At 39.0% G+C, this 21,670-nt stretch overlaps 1 protein-coding gene across 1 annotated transcript in view; it reads left to right on the top strand.

The window, feature by feature from the left end:
- adgrb3 (adhesion G protein-coupled receptor B3) overlaps window positions 1-21,670 on the top strand; it is a 110,860-nt gene that overhangs the window by 40,753 nt on the left and 48,437 nt on the right. The window contains exons 3-8 of the mRNA XM_083987937.1: window positions 4,375-4,485; window positions 7,065-7,226; window positions 13,771-13,935; window positions 14,754-14,918; window positions 16,790-16,954; window positions 17,541-17,642. Of these exons, the coding sequence (XP_083844063.1) occupies window positions 4,375-4,485; window positions 7,065-7,226; window positions 13,771-13,935; window positions 14,754-14,918; window positions 16,790-16,954; window positions 17,541-17,642 (870 nt within the window). The remainder of the gene's footprint in view (window positions 1-4,374; window positions 4,486-7,064; window positions 7,227-13,770; window positions 13,936-14,753; window positions 14,919-16,789; window positions 16,955-17,540; window positions 17,643-21,670) is intronic.

Below are 21,670 nucleotides of genomic sequence, written 5' to 3' on the forward strand. Positions count from 1 at the left end.
TAGCATTATCTAATTTCCGCCTCCTTTATTTCTCACCTGATTTGTTGATAATCTCTGAAAAGCTGGAAAAATGGCTGCCATTATAAACCAATGGCACAGCGTGATGTCAAAAAGCAGACCTTGTGTGTACCTTTTTAAATGATTCTTTTTTTCTTTTTTGCACTTACTGGAAGTAATTGCAGGTTTGATGTTACATAGTTAAACTGAATGGAGTGATAATTCTACCACTTCTTTAGTGAATTAAGGTCTTCTAAAAAAAAAAAAAACCAAAATGGTACCTGGATTTAGTAGTCTAAGAGGCTCCTAAAATAAAAAGATAAGGACTTGTCAGTCTAGAGTCATAGTTTCTGAGCATTATAGGATGTTGCCCACCCTGCCTGGATGTTAGGAGCTCCTAATGTTAACAATTACACAGAGACACATTACTATAGCTGGACATTCATGCTCACTTAGCAGATTCACAGGTGAGCTTGTCTCTCTATACCTGACATTTAGACTTCTCATCACTCTTTACTACGTGATGGAGTTTGGTATTTATTCTTAAGGGAAATACACACTGCACCAAGGAGAAAAAAGGGGGCATTACTGTGTGAAAATACAAAGCTGGGATAAGAGAAGAGGTAATCCCGTTTCTATATGCGAGTCTATACAGTTTATATACTGTATATATAGACAACTGCTTCATCGCAGTATGCTGACAAGTTATGATGTTAATGATGCCCTTTAGCTTAATTTTGTTCGATAAAAGCAACACACTGCCTTTCCATTGCAGTATCTCATAAAGAAGCTCGCCTATACAGTATGACACCTCTTTGTACATATTTAATTCCAAATGTTCCCCCAGTTATTACCGATTCCATGCAATTACAATAGTTCATAATACAATTGTGGTCTCCTTGTTAGAATATAGTATATGAAACCATTCTTTAGAAGCTGCTCCTTTCTGATTTTCTTCCCTTCCATTTTTAAATGATTGCTACAAAAAGCCAAATGCCTTTAGCCTAACAGGTTTTTGCCTATAATAGAAGGAAATGTGGTTACTGCTGATCTGTCTACCAAGGTCATCCAGGCAATTCAGCACCTTATTTTACACAAAATGTATTTAATCCCATACAAATATGTTGGGGAATTCTTAAAAAAAAAAGATACTACTTCTATATTTCATTACTGTAGCCTTTAAAATTGTAATGGTCACTGTCACTGCTGCAGAAATGTGACGTTTAATTATTTGCTCAATTATCAGTGGCACGTGCCAAGGTTATGTGCATGCAAAACGAAGCCAATGAATCACTCATCACACAAAAGGAAGGAAAGCAGTGATTGAACCAGTGATGGATTTCTCTTAGTGGCATTGTCTCTCTGTTGTTGTTGGTGCATGATGGTTGATGGATATCAATAAGTATTCTCTTTAGTCCTGACTGAAGGGCAGGCACCTCATCAATCTAGAATTTAATTTCCTTGAAAACACACACTCTGAAAGTTCAAGTCCAAAACTTCAGAATAATGTCGTCTCAAACCAACATAATGCTAAATGTATGATCGAAGCTTTTTGCCTTGTAAAACAATGGAGACACATTGTTTGGGCTGACTTGACAAATGACAGCAGCCTGTCCTTCCTGTTATTAAAATTCTGGTTTGTCTCTCATGTTTTCCGTTATATCGCCATCGGCTTGAATACAATCCTCGCAGTTCAATTAAACTGTTGTGCTTATTTCTCAGTACTTTTCTAGTGTCATGTTTCAACGACCTGCTCTTTGCTGTTCTACCTTGGGTTCAATGAAACACAATGTTAGGATTAACATCTCAGCTTTGTGACATTAAATGTGACTCCAGTCTCACACACTTAAAAACTGAGACTTCTTCTGATCTAAATGAACCAGTTCTCAATTGTGTACCAATAGGTTGAGCTGTTATAATAGCTCCCTGTCCTGCCTGATTTAAATATAATTACTCAAACGTTCATCACAAAAGATGAATCTTCGATGATGGATAACTTCTATTTAACAATCTGTGACGTTTGATTCATCCCGCGCGTCTTCCATAATGACTGTTTGTCACTAGAGTAACTCACTGACATCACACTTAATGACAATTTCATAACCTCTTTCATGTTGCAGTGCCTTTGTTGTGTTCGTCATCATGAGCCGCTCACAGGAAGATTAGATTGGCTGTGACTGACTGTAGGGCTAACATCACTGTTTAATAGGATGAGCTGATCAATGTTTTGCAAAGGCAAGTCATTTTCCAAAAAAAAGTATGATGGAGTTATGAGCAATGATTTGTGAAGACAGTCGTGTTGATTGGTGTTTGGAAGTAGACGATAAAGGATAAAAGCCTCAAGCACCATATACTTTACAGTTTGTCCTCTTTGATACAGAGACTTTTAATGAGAATCACAAAACTCTAAAAGCTCTGTAGTTAAGGTAGCAACCCAGATGCTTTGTTACGATAAAACAAACATTAGACTGTATTTTGATTTGCTCATATTTTGCAGAACTAAAAGCGTTAAAAGAAGCTATGCAATTTTGTCCATCCAGTTCTAATGACCAAAAGACATGGCATTAAAGTGCTAATGCTATCTTAAAGCTTTTAGCGTTAAGCTTCATTTGTATAAATTCATTAAACAGCAGTGTGCCCTGCTTTTTTATATGATCTGCAAAGTAGCAGACGTTCAGGCTGACAATGTCTGACTGTGCTTTTACTCTGCCAAAGAAGGGAATTGGTTCATGATCCAAGACACCACAGGGTAGAGCACCAAATGCAGTAAAGAGATAACGTGTCGAAGTATCTGCAGTAGTTAGACTTACACCACTGGCTGTTAGATCAACTGCCCACTGTTTGTCAAGACATCAGTGTACCTACACATTATTTGTCCAGTGCTGGGTTCACTGTGCTTTTTACTTAATTTGAGCAAAACAGATATGGACGCGATCAAACCGGAGTGAAAGACCTTTGAACCTGCTTCTGGAGCTTGTTACTTTGTGCAGTCGTGGTCCTGAACAACAAATGACACAAATCAGCATCAAACGGCCGCAGTGTTACCTGGTTGCCTTTTTCCTTTCATTGTACTCTCTTACTATAATTTTTTTTTTTTTTTAGAATTAAAATAGTAGCCCAGTTTTCCTGATGCTGTCATAATGGGAAGGGATTGTTGGCTGAACGTAGCTGAAAACTGGAGTCACTTTTTTTTTTTTTTGCCTTGATTTATTAATTTATTTTTGCTTAATCCAATCATGGGACGTGTTTGTTTATATGATTTGGCTAATGCCAACAGTCTGATGCACAGATCAAACAGCTGTCCTTTTTTTTTCCAGTAATCAAGTAATTTTCCATATAATTAGTTATAAATTCAAGCTTTCAGTGGAACATGCTCAGATGAGGCCTCACTGTGCAGGGAGGTCAGCTCACAGAAACACAGGAATCTGAGGCTACAGACTATATTAGAAGTGGCGATTTAAACATCCTCCCTATCAATGGCTGATGCATTGTATTGTCTAATGTACTAACATAAGCTATGTGTGAATTTGTTGTTGATGCATCACCTGCATTGCCTCTTTGCAAATGATATAATCACCTCATTATAGGACCACACTGGCAAAAGCAATGCTAGTTTTATTTTTAATTAAAACACAGTTCAAAAACAATTTGCATGAGCTATTTAGAAGAGTAAAATACAACAGTTGTTTTACAGTGTCGCCTTGACTTAAAACAGCTGATGCAAATTATGAACTCCATGCAATATTACTAGCATTACTATTCTCAGTGTGGCGTCAGAACTCATTGTCTCTTTGTCCCTTTATGGGAAACAAAGAGGGCATGCACTGTAATGAATACAGCTCAGAATACATTTGTCTAATTTTACAAAAGGCAATATGGACTGGGTCAAAAAGAGAAAGAAATAATCCTACAAAGATGACAAACTGTTGAGGAAACTGTGGATCAATAGCATGTTATGTCCATGACCCCCTCCTCTGTGGCTTTCTGATGGCTTACACATTTTTACTTTCATTTCCTTTTTTCTTTTCTTTTCTGGGTGTGCAGGAGGGTGGGGAGGGAGGGCGCTGGTCTGATGAAGTGTTTAGAGTCTTAAAAAAATCAACAACAAAACGATGTGAGTTTATTTGCATGTTTGCTATGTGTCTACGCTGTGCTTTCAAGCTCAATTAATACTTCCAACTCACCCTTATAAATCCGTTGCATTGTTCTATGCCCTAGAGAGACGGACAAATTAAATACAAACTTGTGTGGTCTTTGTTTCTAGCCATGTACTGCAGTTGCTTCGAACATCCTGAAAAACATTATGTAATAAGCTTTTGTTCTCAGAAGATCATGTTTAAGCCTAGCTTTCATATCAACCTCTATTTTGTCCCATAGAATATGGAATGATCGGAGAGCATACAGTAAAAAGTCAGCGGCCAAGATCAGTTCATGACACAAAGGCCCTGCAGGAGCAAGCTGAATCTGCTAAATTTATGGCACAAACTGGTAATACAATAGTTATGTTTCTTTACTTTATTTTGTCAACTAAACTTAATTTCATCATGCATGCTCTCTCTTGTACTGCACCTTTTAAGTGGAAATGTTTTGCATTATTATTTTTCCTATACTCATTCTCTATTGCTACATATGAAGTAGGAAGATAAATTTCCCATTTCGCTGAGTATTTACTTTGACTATAGTCAGAACATAATTGGGTTTTGTGGGAATGTTTGTTTTTTTGTCACATAGTGAGTTGGCAAGTGGATTACCCATACAGTATGTTCATGGAACATTAATTAAACAGCAGTTTAAAACTTAGGCCCTGATGTAGTTAATCATTTCCTTCAAGGCGTGATAAATTAAATGTCATTCGATGAAAAACCCACCCCTTCAGCCAAATATGAAACACATACTTGGCAAAAGTTGAGCTGATAGATGCTGCCCTTAGAGATAAAATGGGAACTATGTGGCTTAATCAAGTTAAAAAAGCAATTGTGTTAAATTCATAATGACATTTACAACATACCACTTTAGCATTTTTGATAAAAATCACAAATTATTCAAATAAGTGACAATGTCAAAGCAAATCCTTAATTTTGCTTTCATTCTTTACTTCTTTTTTAATTCAATCTGTCTAGAAAATTATTATTTTTTTAGTGGGTGGGTTAGATCTAGCTGCTATTAAGATTTTTTTTTATCCTTTATTTTTATTTTTGGGAAATGTTTTAATTTTTTTCATGTGTTGTTCCATTTAAATTGCTGTCATTGTTTAAAAAATTCCTTTCATTCCCATTTTAATTTGCGACACACCATAAATACTGTACATACACACTGTACTAACATATACTCATTAACACCTCTCCATTTTACACACACTGTGAGGTATGTTGTTTCCCTGTCCAGTCGCATCGCCGTGCTTTTCTGTTTCTCATTCTCACACAATTTACTCTCCCTGTACTGCCTCATTTAACAAATTGATCCACCTTTCAATCTATTTTATGATCTGCAAAATTAAGGGCAGGGTTTTTAGATCCCTATTTGGCTGAAACTATGTGTCCTTGATACTACAAGCTGAGGAAATACTTTAAAGCATATTATGCTTGAAAATTCCAACATGATTTGATGACTTCCAATGACATAAATGTATTCAGAGCTGCAATTGAAACTATTACTCTTTGTATTAAATTATTCCTCTAATGCATAAAGCCTCAAAGAGAATGAATACTTCACCTGAAGGTTTAACATAATCAAACATCAATTATTCGGTGACTACTCCGATGTAGGAATTTGATTGTCCATTCCCTTGTCACCAAATAATGTATTCTTTTTTTCATTAAGGCTACCATGGCTTTGGAAATCACCCCACTGCCTCCACATATTACACAACTTTATTTAGCATTTCATGGCTTCTTGATATCTGACCCCATAGGACCATGAATATTGAAAGGCTCAATGCTGTTTCTTCTTATTAATCTTTTTCAATTTCACTCAAAAAAGATCTCAGAATGAATGTAACAACTAAGGCCACCGTCCTTACTAACAGTTAGGCTATATATATGCTTATTATTCAATGACAATCTGTCTTGCATGCAGAGTTAGACTACTTCAAAGTCTGCTTGCCAAAAATTTCCATATGGGCTCAAAGGCCTGGACCACAGAAACAGAATCCATTTTCCTTCTGTGGCTTAAATACTCCCCATTACGTTTCCTTCTGGGCACTCGCAATTGAAATTTGGATATATTGAAAACAGTCTGCTTGGAGCCACTTTCACACACATGAAAATGGCTGTGATCGGCTGAATAAAATCAGCTAACCTTCTCATTTTCCTCCACCTCTGGGAGTTAACAGGTTAAGATGGATTTGAAAATTATTTGAATCCATCGGCTTAAAAACACAGAATCTGCTCACTCGTTGTCAAGGAAACTAGATAGTTTGCTGCAGTGCAAGGGAATCCACATCTGAACTTTTTTCTGAACTAACATCCATTAAAATCCATTTTATTTTCTTAGCTGTTGTCTTTCTTGCATGTCACCATGTTCTTATGAGATTTTCTTTGTTTATGCTGATTTCCTCACTTTGTTTAAGCATATTCTTGGGTTTCATAGAAATGCATGACTTATTTTTCAAAGATAAAGTGAAACAGTTAGATGTAACCCTACTGTCTGTTGTTCATTTTTATAAATCATAGCTACGCCTTTTCTGTGATCTTTGCATAAATGCACATTTAAACTTGTTATAAAAAGAGATCTGATGGATTTACACATCTCCCCCACACTACAAGGACCATCGTTAATGCAAATGCCCTCAGTCATTGCACACACAAAACACTTTTATTGTGCTGCGTGTAAGAGAAACCAGTGAACAGAATAAAGCTGCCAATTCAGTATTTATCAAAGATCACATTAAGGCAGCACAGACGGTACAACAGTTTTCTTGTAAATCTAAAAAAAGGCCCCACCTCACCCCAACGTGACTCATGTTGGCCCCTCCCCCATTTTTACACAACCCCACCCACCCTGCCCTGTTAGCCCTGCCCCAGGACCATATTGCTGCATTTAACTAGTGTCACCCTTCTCCCACACAGGTGAATCAGGTGCAGAGGAGTGGTCCCAGTGGAGCTCATGCTCTGTAACATGCGGTCAAGGGTCGCAGGTGCGAACAAGAACATGTGTCTCACCATACGGAACACACTGCAGCGGCCCTTTAAGAGAATCAAGGGTTTGCAATAACACTGCCCCTTGTCCAGGTAGTGTTAGCCGCAGATTCTTGAATATTAATGTTTTGCTCATTTGTTGTTTATATGGGAGGAAATGTGTTACTGTGTTTTAACAAACTTTTCAATGTGTCTATTTAAGAATGTATTATTATCATCAATGTAGATATTATAATTCTGATTGACCTGATGCTTTCTTTTTTGATGTTTTTTTTTGTGAATGTGTAATTTATTTTCTTTCATAATCACTTTTGTGTTTTACATTTCATATAACTGTAAGGCAATTCATCAGCATTGAAATGGTTTAATGACATGTGGTTCTGCATGGAGCTTGGGGAGCAGTAGATACTGATAAGTCAGCTTCATTTCTTGAAGGTCAGCTGTGCATTTTAAAATAGCTTGGCAGCGTTTCTTCAAGCCCGCTGTAAGGCATTTCTTCCTCAACCCATGATGGCATGGCAGATGAGTCACTGGTAGTCAGGTATCAGCATCAGATGCTTCTCTGACTGGTGATTGCAGAGCACTAATGTTTGTCTGAATGCATCTGGTAGGACAGCGTGTCGCTCTAAACCAGACACCCTTATCCATTTCTGGGATTGTTTACACAGACAAATATGCTGATTTCCTAATGAGATTCTGAACTCATGTTTAGGCAAGATATTTGATGGCGCTGTTAAGTATAGTGCATCTGAGACTGCATCGCAAATTCTTAATTAATTATGCCTGATCAAAAATACTGCGGGCTCCGTCTTCTGACAGACTCATCTAGGATGTGCTGCACTTCACTTTTAGATGTGGCATGCGTAAATGGGAAGTTAGCAGTTGGCAGTTGGCAGATTTCAAGAGCATCATTCACTTATTTCGCGTGGACACTAGAGCTAAATAGAGAATGAGTCACCTCAAAAGAACAGTTTTTAACACTCTTGGTGCGTTTCCTCTCTGCCCATTAATACTTAGCTCAGACAGCATTAAACCTCTTATTTCTCAAGAAAAAAAAAGCTACACAGCCCAATTCCAGGTATATGCATTAATTTCCATGAAGAATTATTATTAATTTAGAACCAGAACTTACAGAACTGCCCATGTGAATTCATTATTGTCCTTGATTTATCTCAAGACCTGCAGACATTAGGCTTTTGCTCATGGCTAATTGTGGATCCAGAACTTTCTTTCACATAATAAAGCAGAAGCACTTATCACCAAATAACTGGGCCATAAAACTCTGGGAAACCTCTAAAGCAATTTTGACTTTTCTCACAAGAGTTAGTCTATGTTAGAACTTTTCATTTTAAGAGAAAATAAGATGAGTCATTTTAATTTAAAAAATGTCACTATCCTTAATTTACTATTGTTTCATGAGCTGTTCATTAGACCGTATCAAGTATACTGCAGTGTAGATAAACTATATTGCCTGTTATGAAAAAGATCACGCTTTCTCTTCACTTATATCAAAACCCAAATGCTGAGATCATTGAGCTTGTTTCTCTAAGTTATCCAAATACAGAGCTGATATAGCATGAAGCTTACTTGGTTACAGTCACAAACTGGTACAATAAAAAAAATCCCACTTGGCATGGTGCCACATGAAACACATTCTGAAAGGCAGACCGATCAATCCTCTCTTTTCAAAAAAATAAAAAATAATAAAGTCTGTAGTTTGCCAAAGTAGAAAGATATCCCTAAAATAGAGCATGCTTCAATTAAAGACACATCACTGCGGTCTAAAAGAAACCTTACCTTATAGTCACCATCACTGAAAACACCACCATCATCTGTGAACAATGGTTCAGGCGCTGCAGGCGGCAGATCAAGCACGCTGTTAGAAATTCTGGGCCTTCATACAAGTTGTGATCCTGTTCATCCAACACAATGGATCTGCCAAAATACAGCAACATTTCTGTTTCACAAAATATCCCTCTTGAATGAGTACCCCCCCCCCCCCCCCCCCCCCCCCCAACTCGTCCCTCCTCCCCCACCCCTTTATAGATCAACCAGCAGCACCCACGGCTTTTTCTTCTCTTCCTTCTTAACTCCAGTGCAGTTATGCTTCAGAGGGAAAGCAGTCCAGTCAACAGGAATTCTGTTCATGTTTGACATTTCTACAGTACAGGATTTATATCCAGTGCCAATTTTCAGAGCCAATACAGAAATAGAATCTCTTATACTGTAGCAGATAATAAAGTGTTACGGTCAGCATCAGCTTTAAATATTATTCTGCTGGCAAACGAATATAATTACTTGTTTACACCATCTCCCAGTTTATCAAACTAACCTAACATTCCCCTTTGATATTAAGACACTTAAACAAACACACATCCTCTTGAGGGTGCTAAACATCCAAAATAGATAACTTGGCTTACTTTCATTTGTGTTAATATTTATTATTCCTCACAACAATCAACATCTGACCGTGTGTGGTCTGGTTGTTTTGAGGGGTTGCTCCACATTTTCTGTTTAGCTGCAGAAGGAAATTAATATCTCGGCTTAATAGATTAAGACCAGACCTGCACTGGACTGGCATCCAAAAGACACAAAACACAGGAAAGAGCCATACCTTAAAACGCAGCGGGTCGTCCTCATGGATGTATTATATTGGTCGTCCTTCTTCACTGCAGGCAGAAAAGTTGTCCGCAGGTGTATTAGCCTAATGGAGCAGGAGGATCCCGGAAGTAAAAATGGCGCCATTTCAGTTGTTGTCGCTTTAGTAACTTTAACTAGCAAAAGCAGCGAGTAGAAACCGTGCGCGTATTATAACAACTGGATACCAGATCGAAAATAGCGCCCATTCAGTTCTGATGGAGTTGCTCACCTGACGCAAACGCGTTAATTAATTACCAAACAAACGAGTCGCCCGCTTCTTCATACGTCAAAAACTCGCGCATGCGGAGGCGCCTTTTCCTTCCCGCCGAGTCCTTTCACAATAAGAGTCGCGCTGATCGCAGTGAGGATATATGCCAGCCACAGTGAAGGTATGTGTCTTGTAAACATTTGTAATTGGTGTGTGATGGCAGTGGACCATGGATCTATTAATACGTATCCATGCAGTGGACCTATGGCATAAAGAGAGCAGCGCTTTCAGGTCCTGGTTGATTGTTAGAGGATTAGTGTGCTAGTTTTATTCTTGTCGTGGGATTTGTTTATAGTAGGCTAGCTAATAAATTATGCTAGAATAATGTCAGCCAGAGCTCAAAGGCAATTTAAAAGCTTTAATATGTTACAACATTTATAATTTAGGTCATGCTAGCCTATACAAACATTGGAATACCTCTGATTAATGAAAGTTTATATTAACCATATAAACATCTAGCTACTACTCAGTGGGCTGCAGGATGTGAAATGTTTAGCATCAGCATCATTTTGCTCCATAGTAAAAACTGAGTAATAGTGTGCAGGCAACGCCTCCACTGGAAACAAAGTGTAGGCAAACAAAAAGCAGAGGCTTTACCATATTTCTCAGCAGAAAACTGAGAGAAATTCAGTGTAAACATATCAAAGATTAATCATTACAGGATTCTTTAATAAAAACAAACATTTTTTTTTAACTGCCAAAGTAAAACGCATTTTGGCATGAAAACAACAAGCATGCAAATATGTCACGTGTATAATCTCTGTTAAAAACAAACCAAAACTTTAAACTGTACATTTATTAACAAAAAAAAAGATACAGCATTTCAGTTAGTAGGGTAGGAGACGGAGCAGATATTTCCCCCTGACATATTCAAACATTTCATTTTTACTTTTAGCTAATCAAACCTAGACACTCTAAAGGAAAAAAGTAACTTCTCAAAAGCTGAGTTTCGTTCATGTCATTTCAAAAGCAAAAGAAAATCAGTAAGATCATGAGTTCGTCTTGTGAAACCATGGTTTTATTTAACAGAACAGCACTTATTTAATAAGTAAGGACATTTTAGCCTTGATTAGGGCTTGTACATTAAGAAGTGGCTTTTTATTAGAGAAATTCTGTGAACCTGAGGATTTCTGAAACCATTTCTAAGTACTACTATTAAAGAATGTGAAGATGATGTTCTTTTCTTTGTATTATGCAAATGTAAGAGCCAAGTGTACAGCTGCCTTGAACTGCAGCTTTGTGCTTATGAGTGTAGATTTTTGATCGGGCTGCGAGTGCAAGTGATAGTGTTAGTGGGCACTACCTCAAACAGGTCTCTGACAAAGAAGGGATGGCACTCCGCAACAAGTTAAAAATACTGTATGTTTTTTACTGTTAGCACAAGACACAGGCTAACAAGTTGAAAAGGTATAACCTTGCTGGAATGATATAAGAAGGCTAATCAAATCCCATTTCACAGCAAATTAACAAAAACAATGTTGGCAAATTTACGTTCTTTGGCCACCATCTTGTGCCGGTCCAGGAATTTCACCTCTAGCAGCACAATGCGATTTGCTCACGGCTGTCCCTGCAAATCATGGCCACAGTTCAGAGAAAAAACACACAAAGAAGCAGAATCCTATTCCATCATTGCTAGCTGTGGTGTCTGCCTGCTTTGAACTCAAATTTTCAAAGTAAATGCTTCAGCCACCACGGGACACTTAGCTAAGAGCATCAAAGCAGCGCCTAGAGGCAGGGGCTGGGACAGACGGTGGCTCCCCTCATGGCGAACCATCGGCTTGATTCCATGATCCAGCTACTCCACAACTGATCCCGAGATCCAACTATCGTACTGCGGCTAACTTTAAGCCTCTGCACATGACAGTGCAGAGAGAGACCGCTCTGATGAGGAACCATAAGTTCCCTGTGGACCAAATAGTCAGACACGGATTTACGAGTCTAAAAATCCCATTTGCAATCAGATTATACAGTAAAAGGCAAGCACATTTGTTGTGTCTGCCACCCGTTTTCATAAATTCTACCCTTTATTTTGTGCTTAAGTATTTTAACTCCTGAAAATGTATATACAAAGCTGCACCCACGTCAGACTTTTATTCCTATTGCAACTCCCTATGTGCCATTGTAGACAGTGAGAAAACAAGGATTTTGCAGCAATAATGTATCTTGTGCACAGCGTGTATCTTTATTAGATACATACTTTTGATACTTGCTCCTCTGATATTTGGGTTTGATACAATTTCCATCCCCTTAAAGTTCATTTTGGAGCCTTTAGCCTAATGCTTTCAGTAAATGCATGTGGTCGCTGGAATCAAGAAGCCAGCCGCTGCTACTTAGACTAATATCATAGGTTAAACTGTTACATTTTGAACCAAGTCTGTTTCCCCTTTTTATTTCATTACAGTTACATTTGCAGGAACACCGCAAATGCAAAGACAGGGCAGGAAGTGTGTTACGTCTGTCTCTCAAATTTCCATATTTCCCACTCCAAAGTAAAACTTTAAGCCAATAGCAAACAGTCTCTGTCGTGAGGACTCACCATCTGTCAAATGGAACCCAGTTAATCTCACACACAAGCTGAGATGCAAGATGCTAAAAAGAATGATGCATCATCCAGCCAAAGCTCAAGACTATATGTAAAAAAAAAAAGAAAAAAAAAGCAACAATGATTGAAAAGATACACATTTGTCAGTGAACATCTTATAATAGTTAGAAACTGTTTATTTAAAAATACTACAACTACTACATAATACTTTTCATAAGCATCAGATGAGAAATAATAACTATTAATACCATTATGTGATCAATAATAATAATAATAATGATCTGTAGCGTAGTTTTGTTGACATAGAATGGCAAGAATTTGTTTAGAAAAATCAAAGCACACCAATACTCTCCTTTTTTCCAAAATAAATGTTCATTCAAAGATCAAACCATTTCACTTCTGTTGCCTTTAATGTACCTTCTTTTAATTTAGTTTTTAATATTTTGATTGAACATTTGTTATGGCACTCGGTGTCCAAAAAAAATTACAATAGCCACATGGGATGTAGAACGATATTTAATTAAAAGAGAAGTATCAGCCTGTGAAATATTTTCAGCATTAATTGCGCAGACGTACATCTGTTGAAGAAATGCCAAATGAAGAATCGTATATCAGTGAGCCTCCTCTGTTATTAAATGTCCTTTTGGATTTGGGCTGTCCAAGCTGATACTTAGTCGGAGTGACAAACTATAAAATGTGGCCAGTCATTCAGAGGTCTGGGACCAGGTTATGGGCCGTCTGCCTGCCTGCCTGCCGTATAACCATGATTAGTATGTTGGTGTAAGTAACTGGATTGTAAACTGATATTAACCTGAGGGTCCAGTGCTATTCGATTCCCAGTCAACCAAGAAGACAACAAACCGTCGCCCTGGGTTAGGAAGAGGAAGTCTTACAGATGTTGTTTTATATGTTGAAAACTTCTGTATGAAGCACTGTCAGTGAGGGTCGTATTTATTATTACTGTGTATGTACTCGCTAGATTTCCAGAGGTGACTTGAGGCGACTGGCTGTGGCTCGGTGAAGCCACACACTGTCTGTGTGCTCAGTGTTTCACTTCCAGTTTTGTTGCTAATTATTTTGATTGATTTTATTTCATTCATGGCTCAGTGCAGTCTGTTATGGGTTTGTTCATGCTATAGCGGTGACAGAGACATTGATTAGGCCTGACGCCTCTTCTGTGCCCGCAGTACACGGTGTATGGGAGGAGTGGTCACCGTGGAGCCTGTGCTCATTCACATGTGGCCGAGGGCACCGCACTAGGACTAGGATGTGTGCCCCTCCCCAGCATGGAGGCAGGGCCTGTGACGGACCTGAGACCCAGACTAAGCTTTGCAACATAGCCCTATGCCCAGGTATTATCTATCTGTCTCTTAAGTATATAAGAATTAACCGTATTAACTATTATCCCCAAAGGCATGAAGGTGAGAGTAATGTAAGAGGTATGATCATGAACTCATTTCAGAGTTTCAGGTGTTGAGAATTGCAGCAGTTTACCTGAAACACAGCTATATAATCATTTATCTATACGAAACTGCAAAGGTGAGTAAGGAAATGAATGAGTGCATTTTGTGGTGCATTGGAAATAATAGTGCTTACACAATAGTGCGGTTTAGGAAACCCTGTGGAGAGTCAATACTGTGATACTGACGTCAAAATCACTTACCCACATTGCCTGTGAATGGTAAGCAGATTAGTGATGATGAGTTTTTCCACACAGTAAATGTTAGCTTTGCTCTGGTAACAGACTCAGTAAAAACCACTCAGTCCTAGAAGCTTTCCCCTTTGCTCAGACATGGGGAATAGACAGCAGCTAAACGTGTGTGCAGTTTGTGCCTTTTGACGTAGTAATAATCTAAATCTAAATATGGAGATATTCTTCAAAACGCTTTTTTTTTATCCTCTGTTCTCCTTTTTGCCTTTGGCTGGAAAATTTTAACCTGTGAAAAAAGCAAAAAAAAGGCAAAGCAGAATCTCAGCTACACTGCAATTTTCCAAAATCCACAAATAGTAGTGTGATTTTTTCTTGCTTTCCACTCAATGTCTGTTTTATTGGCTTTCAATCTGAGAGAGAATAGTGATCTGAATATCTCCTCCCATTTCTGTCTGCCCTCTTTTTTTTCCCTACACTTGGGATATGCTTGTTGGGTTGTGGTTGGTGCTGGTGCCCCAGTGGACGGACAGTGGCAGGAGTGGAGCTCTTGGAGCGATTGCTCGGTGACCTGTGCCAATGGCACTCAGCAGAGGACCAGGCAGTGCTCAGCGGCCGCCCATGGGGGATCTGAGTGTCGCGGTCACTGGGCAGAAAGCAGAGAGTGCCATAATCCTGACTGCACAGGTAAAATCCTGAGCCTCTTAATTCTATATCCGCTTTGATGTCTAAATTCAAAATCATGATTTGAAACAGGGGAAAGAATGACGACAGCACCCCATCCCCCCATAGCCATAACCATTATTACAGCCACGAGTACAACAATCATTTCTCTGAAATTTAGATTAAATTTAAGATTAAATATAAAGTTGTTCCTCTCTTTCTGAAGAGCTCTGGACCAAGAATCAAATCTCCGTTGTAAGAATCAAGAATAATGTTTAAGACCATGTTCTATCAATTGGATTTGTAAAATCCAGTTAGATATACTGTATGCCTTTCACGTAATTCAGGGTTAGCTGTCCAAACTGTCTGTCAACATCACAGATGTATTAGAGGCTCAAAGATGTCAGCTTAGTGGTCTCCATCAGGCTTTGAATTGTCTGATCATATGAAGGGCCTGAACACTCTCCTAATCTCCTGATGCAATTTTGAACTGTAGCAGCACATGAAGCAGCAGGGATATGTATTTTTTTTTGTTCTGTATTTCACTGGTATGTGTGTGGCAAAGACATCCCTCTCAAATAGTTAAGAGTCAGTGCAAATGCCATATAACCACTCACCTGCTCTCTTGAACCACTAAAACAGCAGTAAATGCTTGTGTATGTGTGTGTTTTTTTTATTTTTTGTGCATATGATAATGAAGCAGGAGATGCTGCTGTTTGCTTCACAGTAAGAGGCTGCATTATACAATTTATTCTTTTAATGAGACCTACCTATTTAGCAATTCTTATTTGTCTCCAAGGTGAGAGATCAAACATTAGTGAGACAACACAGTCTAAGCCATCATTTATCAAGTCAGCACCATGTCCATGACTCCTAGAGGCACTGCCTTGGTCTGTGGAACAAAAGAGTCTGAAGTAAAATCTCTCTTTATATATATATATATATATATGTGTATATATACTTACAGTCAAAACACTGTGTTCCTCTGGGCAATTAAGTGTGCTAAAAGGCAGCAGGTATTCAAAAAAATGAATAAAATGGAAAGATAAGCTGCCTAATAACTACAATAAAGGCCCGCACAGGATTTTGAATCAATGTTATGTGTTAGAAATTTGAAAGAGTTTCTCCAACCCTGCTGACACATGAGCTTGCATCTGTCCGAGGAATCAGCTGCTCTGATGTGGGGAAGAGACTTCGCTTACGGGCTGGGATTTGATCAATGTGTTGTGGATAGTTTTAGCCCAAAGATCACAATGGTTTTCTGTCTCCCTCTTCTTCTTCTTCTTTTTTTTTTTCTTCAGGAAGCTTTCCTGACAGAGGTTAGTTGTAGGACACCAAGTTCAAATGGAGATGGAGAGGTTCAAATGAGAGTCGAGTGTGTTTCCTGCTCTCAGGGTGTTGTACCTTTCCCTTCAAACAAGGGCATGTGATTTACTACACTGCTGAAGGGGCACATCTGTTTTTTTCTCTTTTCTTTTTTTGACTAATGCACAATTTAACAGTGGTCATTATACAGGCATAAAACATGCGGGTTGCTTTGGAAACTTCAGCAGAAATGTCTCTCAATGCTGGAAAAGTGAGGCGAATAATCACCTCTCACAGAGCAGCTTCTCTAGCCATAAAACACACATTCATCCTCCTGGTTTTTCAAAGTAATCCTGTTCGTTCTTGGAAAATTACCAACAAACTGCATCTACAAACTGAATGCATGGATGGCAGAACAAATAAATGTAATCAAAAAATATTTAAGATGTCACACACTAATTAAAAGCTTGAATGGCATTAGATAATCACTTAATAGTGTTGTATCTTCTTAGTTAATATTCTGTTCATTTACTAGCACATTTTGTGCCTCTGAGAGTGCCTGTTTCTAACCGGGGGGGATTTTGTTCCAGCCAACGGCCAGTGGAATCCTTGGGGTCCGTGGAGCGGCTGCTCGAAGTCGTGCGATGGAGGATGGCAGAGGCGAGCCCGGGTGTGTCAGGGGGCAGCGGTGACCGGGCAGCAGTGTGATGGCACCGGAGAAGAAGTCCGAAAGTGCAGTGACCAGCGGTGTCCAGGTGAGTCAAAGGATAATAAGACTTAAAACCGAGGGGCCACAGAGAGGCTGCAGACAAGTAGAGGGAGATAATTATCTCTGCGGAGCCAGTGACACGGCTTGTTACATAAAGTAACTTAAAGCAGAATATGAAGAGGAGCTGCAGATAAGTGGATACAGAGGGGGTATGAATACTTATGGATATATTCCAATAAATGAAGAAATTGAGATAGTGGTGACAGACATACTGACTAATGCAAGAATCATATAAGCTTACTGTGTGATTTTCAAAGTAATCTCCTTCTAAAGTAGAGTATTAAACATAAAGTCGCTTAATATTTCCATTCTCCAAAGTAAAGAAGAAAAAAAAAGCTCAACTTTTTATTATTGCAATTATGCAGCGCACACACTCACAAAAATTGAGATTAAAGGATGGGGTATGTTTTATTATAATCCTTTTAAATGGTGTGTTTGCATTCACCAGCACTATACAGCTTTGATTCCCTATATTTCCATACCTCCTTGTATGAAATATGAGGAAATAGTTGCATCATAGTGGAAATGCTGAAAAGCTCTTTGCACTGACGTAGCAACACTTTGCTCTTCAGCTCCGTACGAGATTTGTCCTGAGGACTATGCAGTGTCAATGGTGTGGAGACGGACGCCGTCAGGAGAGCTTGCCTTTAATAGATGCCCACCCAATGCCACAGGTAAGGACATGAGCTACATCTTCAACTCATTTGTTGTTATCACTGCCTGACTCCTAACGGTGCTGTACGCACAGGGAGATTTATGGATGGACTTGTAATGTTATTATTAGCCGCGTTCCTTCATTGAAGACCTGTCCCAAGGGATAAGAGGGGACAAAATGGTGGATTACATTTTAATATGTGGATTCAGGCATTTGTTAAATGATACAACAGTGTGATTAATCCACTTCAATTCCACCTATGTTCAAGGATTGTCTGTTTGAACTGCTGATTTGCCAACAAGTGCAACTGTCACGTTTATTTTTACAGTAGTACAATTACCCCACAATTATAGACTGCTATCATGGTATCACTGTTAGAATACATATCAGAGTGTTCGTGATTTTCTTCCTTTTTTTTGTTATATTATGAGCAATAATACTAGATCTCTGCCACAACAGAAAGCTTTCCTTTACTGTAGGAGGTGACAGGCTCTTCTGCTTCTTAAGTCAACTGTCTCATCTTTGCATGGCACCAAGACTTTGCTTCCACATCTGAGAGAGAAGCGTGCACATGCCTTCATCCCGTTTCCACATGCAGTGATATAACTCATGGCTGCACCCGTCAGCACACAGCTTGTGTACTGGATGGGGAAAAAGGAAAAAAAAAAAAAAGGAAAGAAATGTTACTGTGATTCTGAGAGCATTGTTAAAGGAAAGAACACTGAGGTCTGTTTTCAGACATTAAGCAGAGGCTTTAATATGTGCACCGAGAGGAGAGCATTAGAGCAGAGGATGTGAGTTCTAACAGGGCGAGACTCTTTGAGAAAATAGAAGAGAAAGGAAGAGGAAAGAGTTGAGGTGATAAAAAAAACAAAGCTGCTGTGATGCAGGTTACTTTTGTTCTTGCTGAAGGTCAGTTCACTAACAAATAAGACGACAGAAGAGTGAGGCGCTGTCGGGTCCTAAAGTTGCGTGTTGGTTCCGCACGGTAAGCTGTTGTAAAACTTGAAACAGTCTGGTATTGTGAACTGACATTTCTCCCACAGCCATAAAGTGGCTAACTGGCAAACTGGATGCAGCAGCAGACACGCTGCCATTCACAGATGGCTTACCTGCGGCAAAGTTATGGAGAGTAAGATTTACTAGCATGACATTAGCTTTCCAGCTTGACATTAGTTTTATGGCTAATAACTGCTCTGCACTACACAGCTATTTACAACTGGCTCTGAGGACTTTCTGTGTTTCTTCTTCCCCTCTGTATGATGCTGTTTGAAATTTAACACCTTCGCTGATTAAGAATTTCATTTACACCAAGAGGTGTTTGCAGGTCAGTTAGTCAGAGTGAGACACTTGGCTCCTTTATACAGTCGGACTACGGTAATTACTTTGCTTTCCTGAGCAGTATCACGTTAATTAATAGCATTAATTATATTTAAAAAGGAAATTAAATGTATTCTGGTGAACCTTGCACTTAAATGACCAAATTATCCCACATTCTCTTTAAGCAGCTGACTTTGGACCTGCGGTTGTTTGTTTGTATCCTATTAGTTTTTGCAGGTCCCCACACTCTGGCAAATCGCCGCTGACCTCTTACTGTAGTGTTTGTCAGTGTTGGTGAACTCTGAACATCTGCATGCACAGAATGTATGGTATATCTCTTTACAAGAGAACCAGGACCTTTAATGTGTGAGCAGTATCCTGATAAAATAACAGACAGCTGACATATTTCATGTTTAACTACTGAGTACGGAGCATTTCCCTGTCAAAGCTGGTCCTGACCACTGAAAAAAAAACAAGATGGATAGGCTAATAGTTCAGGGCAGGTCAAGTTTATTTCTAAAGCGATTAATCACAGTCCCAGTGTCAGGAGGTTTCACAAAGCCCACATTATGAGACTATGAATGAAAACAACACCTCCCAACCTTTGACCTGATTAGATCAAGGTTAAACTAACAAAACACCGCAATGAGCAAAAAATGTGGAAAGAAAAAAAGCCAACCCATCACGGTCAGACCTCCTCCTTCCAGGGCAGTCAGAAATGTAATGGCTGCTGAGAGCGGGTAAACAAAGATGAAATATTGATCAACACAGGCAGCATAACAAAATGTGCGACACAAATGCAGCAAGACTGCTTGGATGGAGCGTCCGAATGTGTTAAGGGCATAAGCGGCTACTCAGCCGTAGTCACTGGCGTCATCAAGGTCATCATGGGAAACGGCACCCAGTGCAGGGAGAGTCAGCGAGGCCTCGGTCATCACGGATGACAACTGCCACCAGAGGCAAGAGGGGAGGAAAAGTCGAGAGGATTCGTACTCACAGCAGATGAGTTTGTTCGCTTTGTATCATTCAAGTTCGTTCGCTGGTAAACACACACAAAAAAAGTCAGAGCAGCCTCCTGTCTAACTAGTCAGCCTCTCCCGAGGAGGCCGGGTGACTTTGAAGTGCTGTGAAGGGCTAAAGTACAAAACACGACACACGCACTTAGAAATTAAGAATTAGATTCCTGGATTTCTTTACAAATACAGTTCTGCACAGAATTTGTTCCATGTTTTACAGTGCAGTCTGAATGACCAGTATGTGTCCAGTGTAATGCTCTCATTTTAAAGTATTTCTTTTAAATACTTTATTTCATTTTTACATTTACCAGAATTTATGTTTTGTTTTTTTTGCACTTTTAACTCCACTCAAATCTAAAATTACTTGTTACTTTGCTGAAGAGGTTTCATGTGTGAAAGCTCTTCTGCTGCTATTTATATGCATGTCTAATGAGAACCCCAAATCTCAATTATCAATTGAAGTTCAAGTCATCCAGCTGAAAGAGGCAGCAATTAAAGCAACACAACCACAAGCTATTAAACAAAACATATCACAGGTTAATGCAGAGGAAAATGATCCTGTACTCCTCCAGCAAATAAATTAGACCCCACCCTGTAGAATGAATGAAGGGTCATTTTATTTGCGACATATGCTCAGAGTGGACCAGGGGTTGTTTCATGCTGTGATGGTATTCAATCCTCTCTCAGGCTGTGTTTTTGTCCCATAACTCCTCAGGTGCTAAATTTTGTTTTAGCTTTCTCCTCCTGTTTGAATAAAAGTCCTCCCTCTAATCCTAGCCAGGTTGAGGATGCAGTAAAACTGGACAGCGACAGGTCAATGCCTCTGTGGTAGTGCAGCCTTGGTTCTGATCAAGCACATCTCCGCTGTCCTGTATTTCATAGACAAGCTACTCTACATACATCACTGGTGACGCAAGGTCAGATGACAGAACCGGGCGAAATCACAGTGAAAAACTTTGTGTTTCCATCTCTGACCCTATTTGATCCAAAAGAGCTACAAGCCAAGAGGAGTTCAATTCTAAATAACTGGAAATTACATTTATTCTAAATGCTGATATAACATTTTAATTATATAGATGATGAACTATGAAAAGTCACTTATTTTACAAAACAGTGGGAAGAAGGGATGGCACAGCTGCACAAGTTAATGGAGGAAAAGGTTCATTTAATGCTTGTACAGGTTTCATTTTATAATGACCAGTGTGGGATTAGATTCTGTTTAATGCAGTTTTTGACAATCTTTAATTTTCTTTCTGCAAAACTGTTGTGCAAACAGAAAATGAGCACAGGGAGACATGAAAATTATTTTTGGCCTTGGGCAATTTGTAGCTTCCAGTACTGCTGAACTGACATTAAAATTACATCATGGAGTACAATACAAAATTGAGAGCAGAATAAAGGTCATCAGAAGGCCAAATAACTAATATCCTCTTTGTCAGTTTTTTTTTTTACTGTTGAATAAACATGTCTTTCAAGTCGAACCCGTCTATTATTCAGCTGTCACATTTCAGTATTAACATTTTTTTGAATGTAGCCTTTACTCAGTGCTTTGTGTCTTTTTGCCACTTCTCAGTTATAGCACAGTTTCTCTCAGTTTACAATGACCTTTTAAGCCTCTAGGAGCCAAAACACTGAAGTGAATCCTTCAATCTGAGATATCAATCCATCTTGAGATACACGTACCCACCTTTTCTTTGAGTGTGAGGACCTG

This window comes from Trachurus trachurus (genome assembly GCF_905171665.1).
Source record: "Trachurus trachurus genome assembly, chromosome: 15".
Lineage (NCBI taxonomy): Eukaryota > Metazoa > Chordata > Actinopteri > Carangiformes > Carangidae > Trachurus > Trachurus trachurus.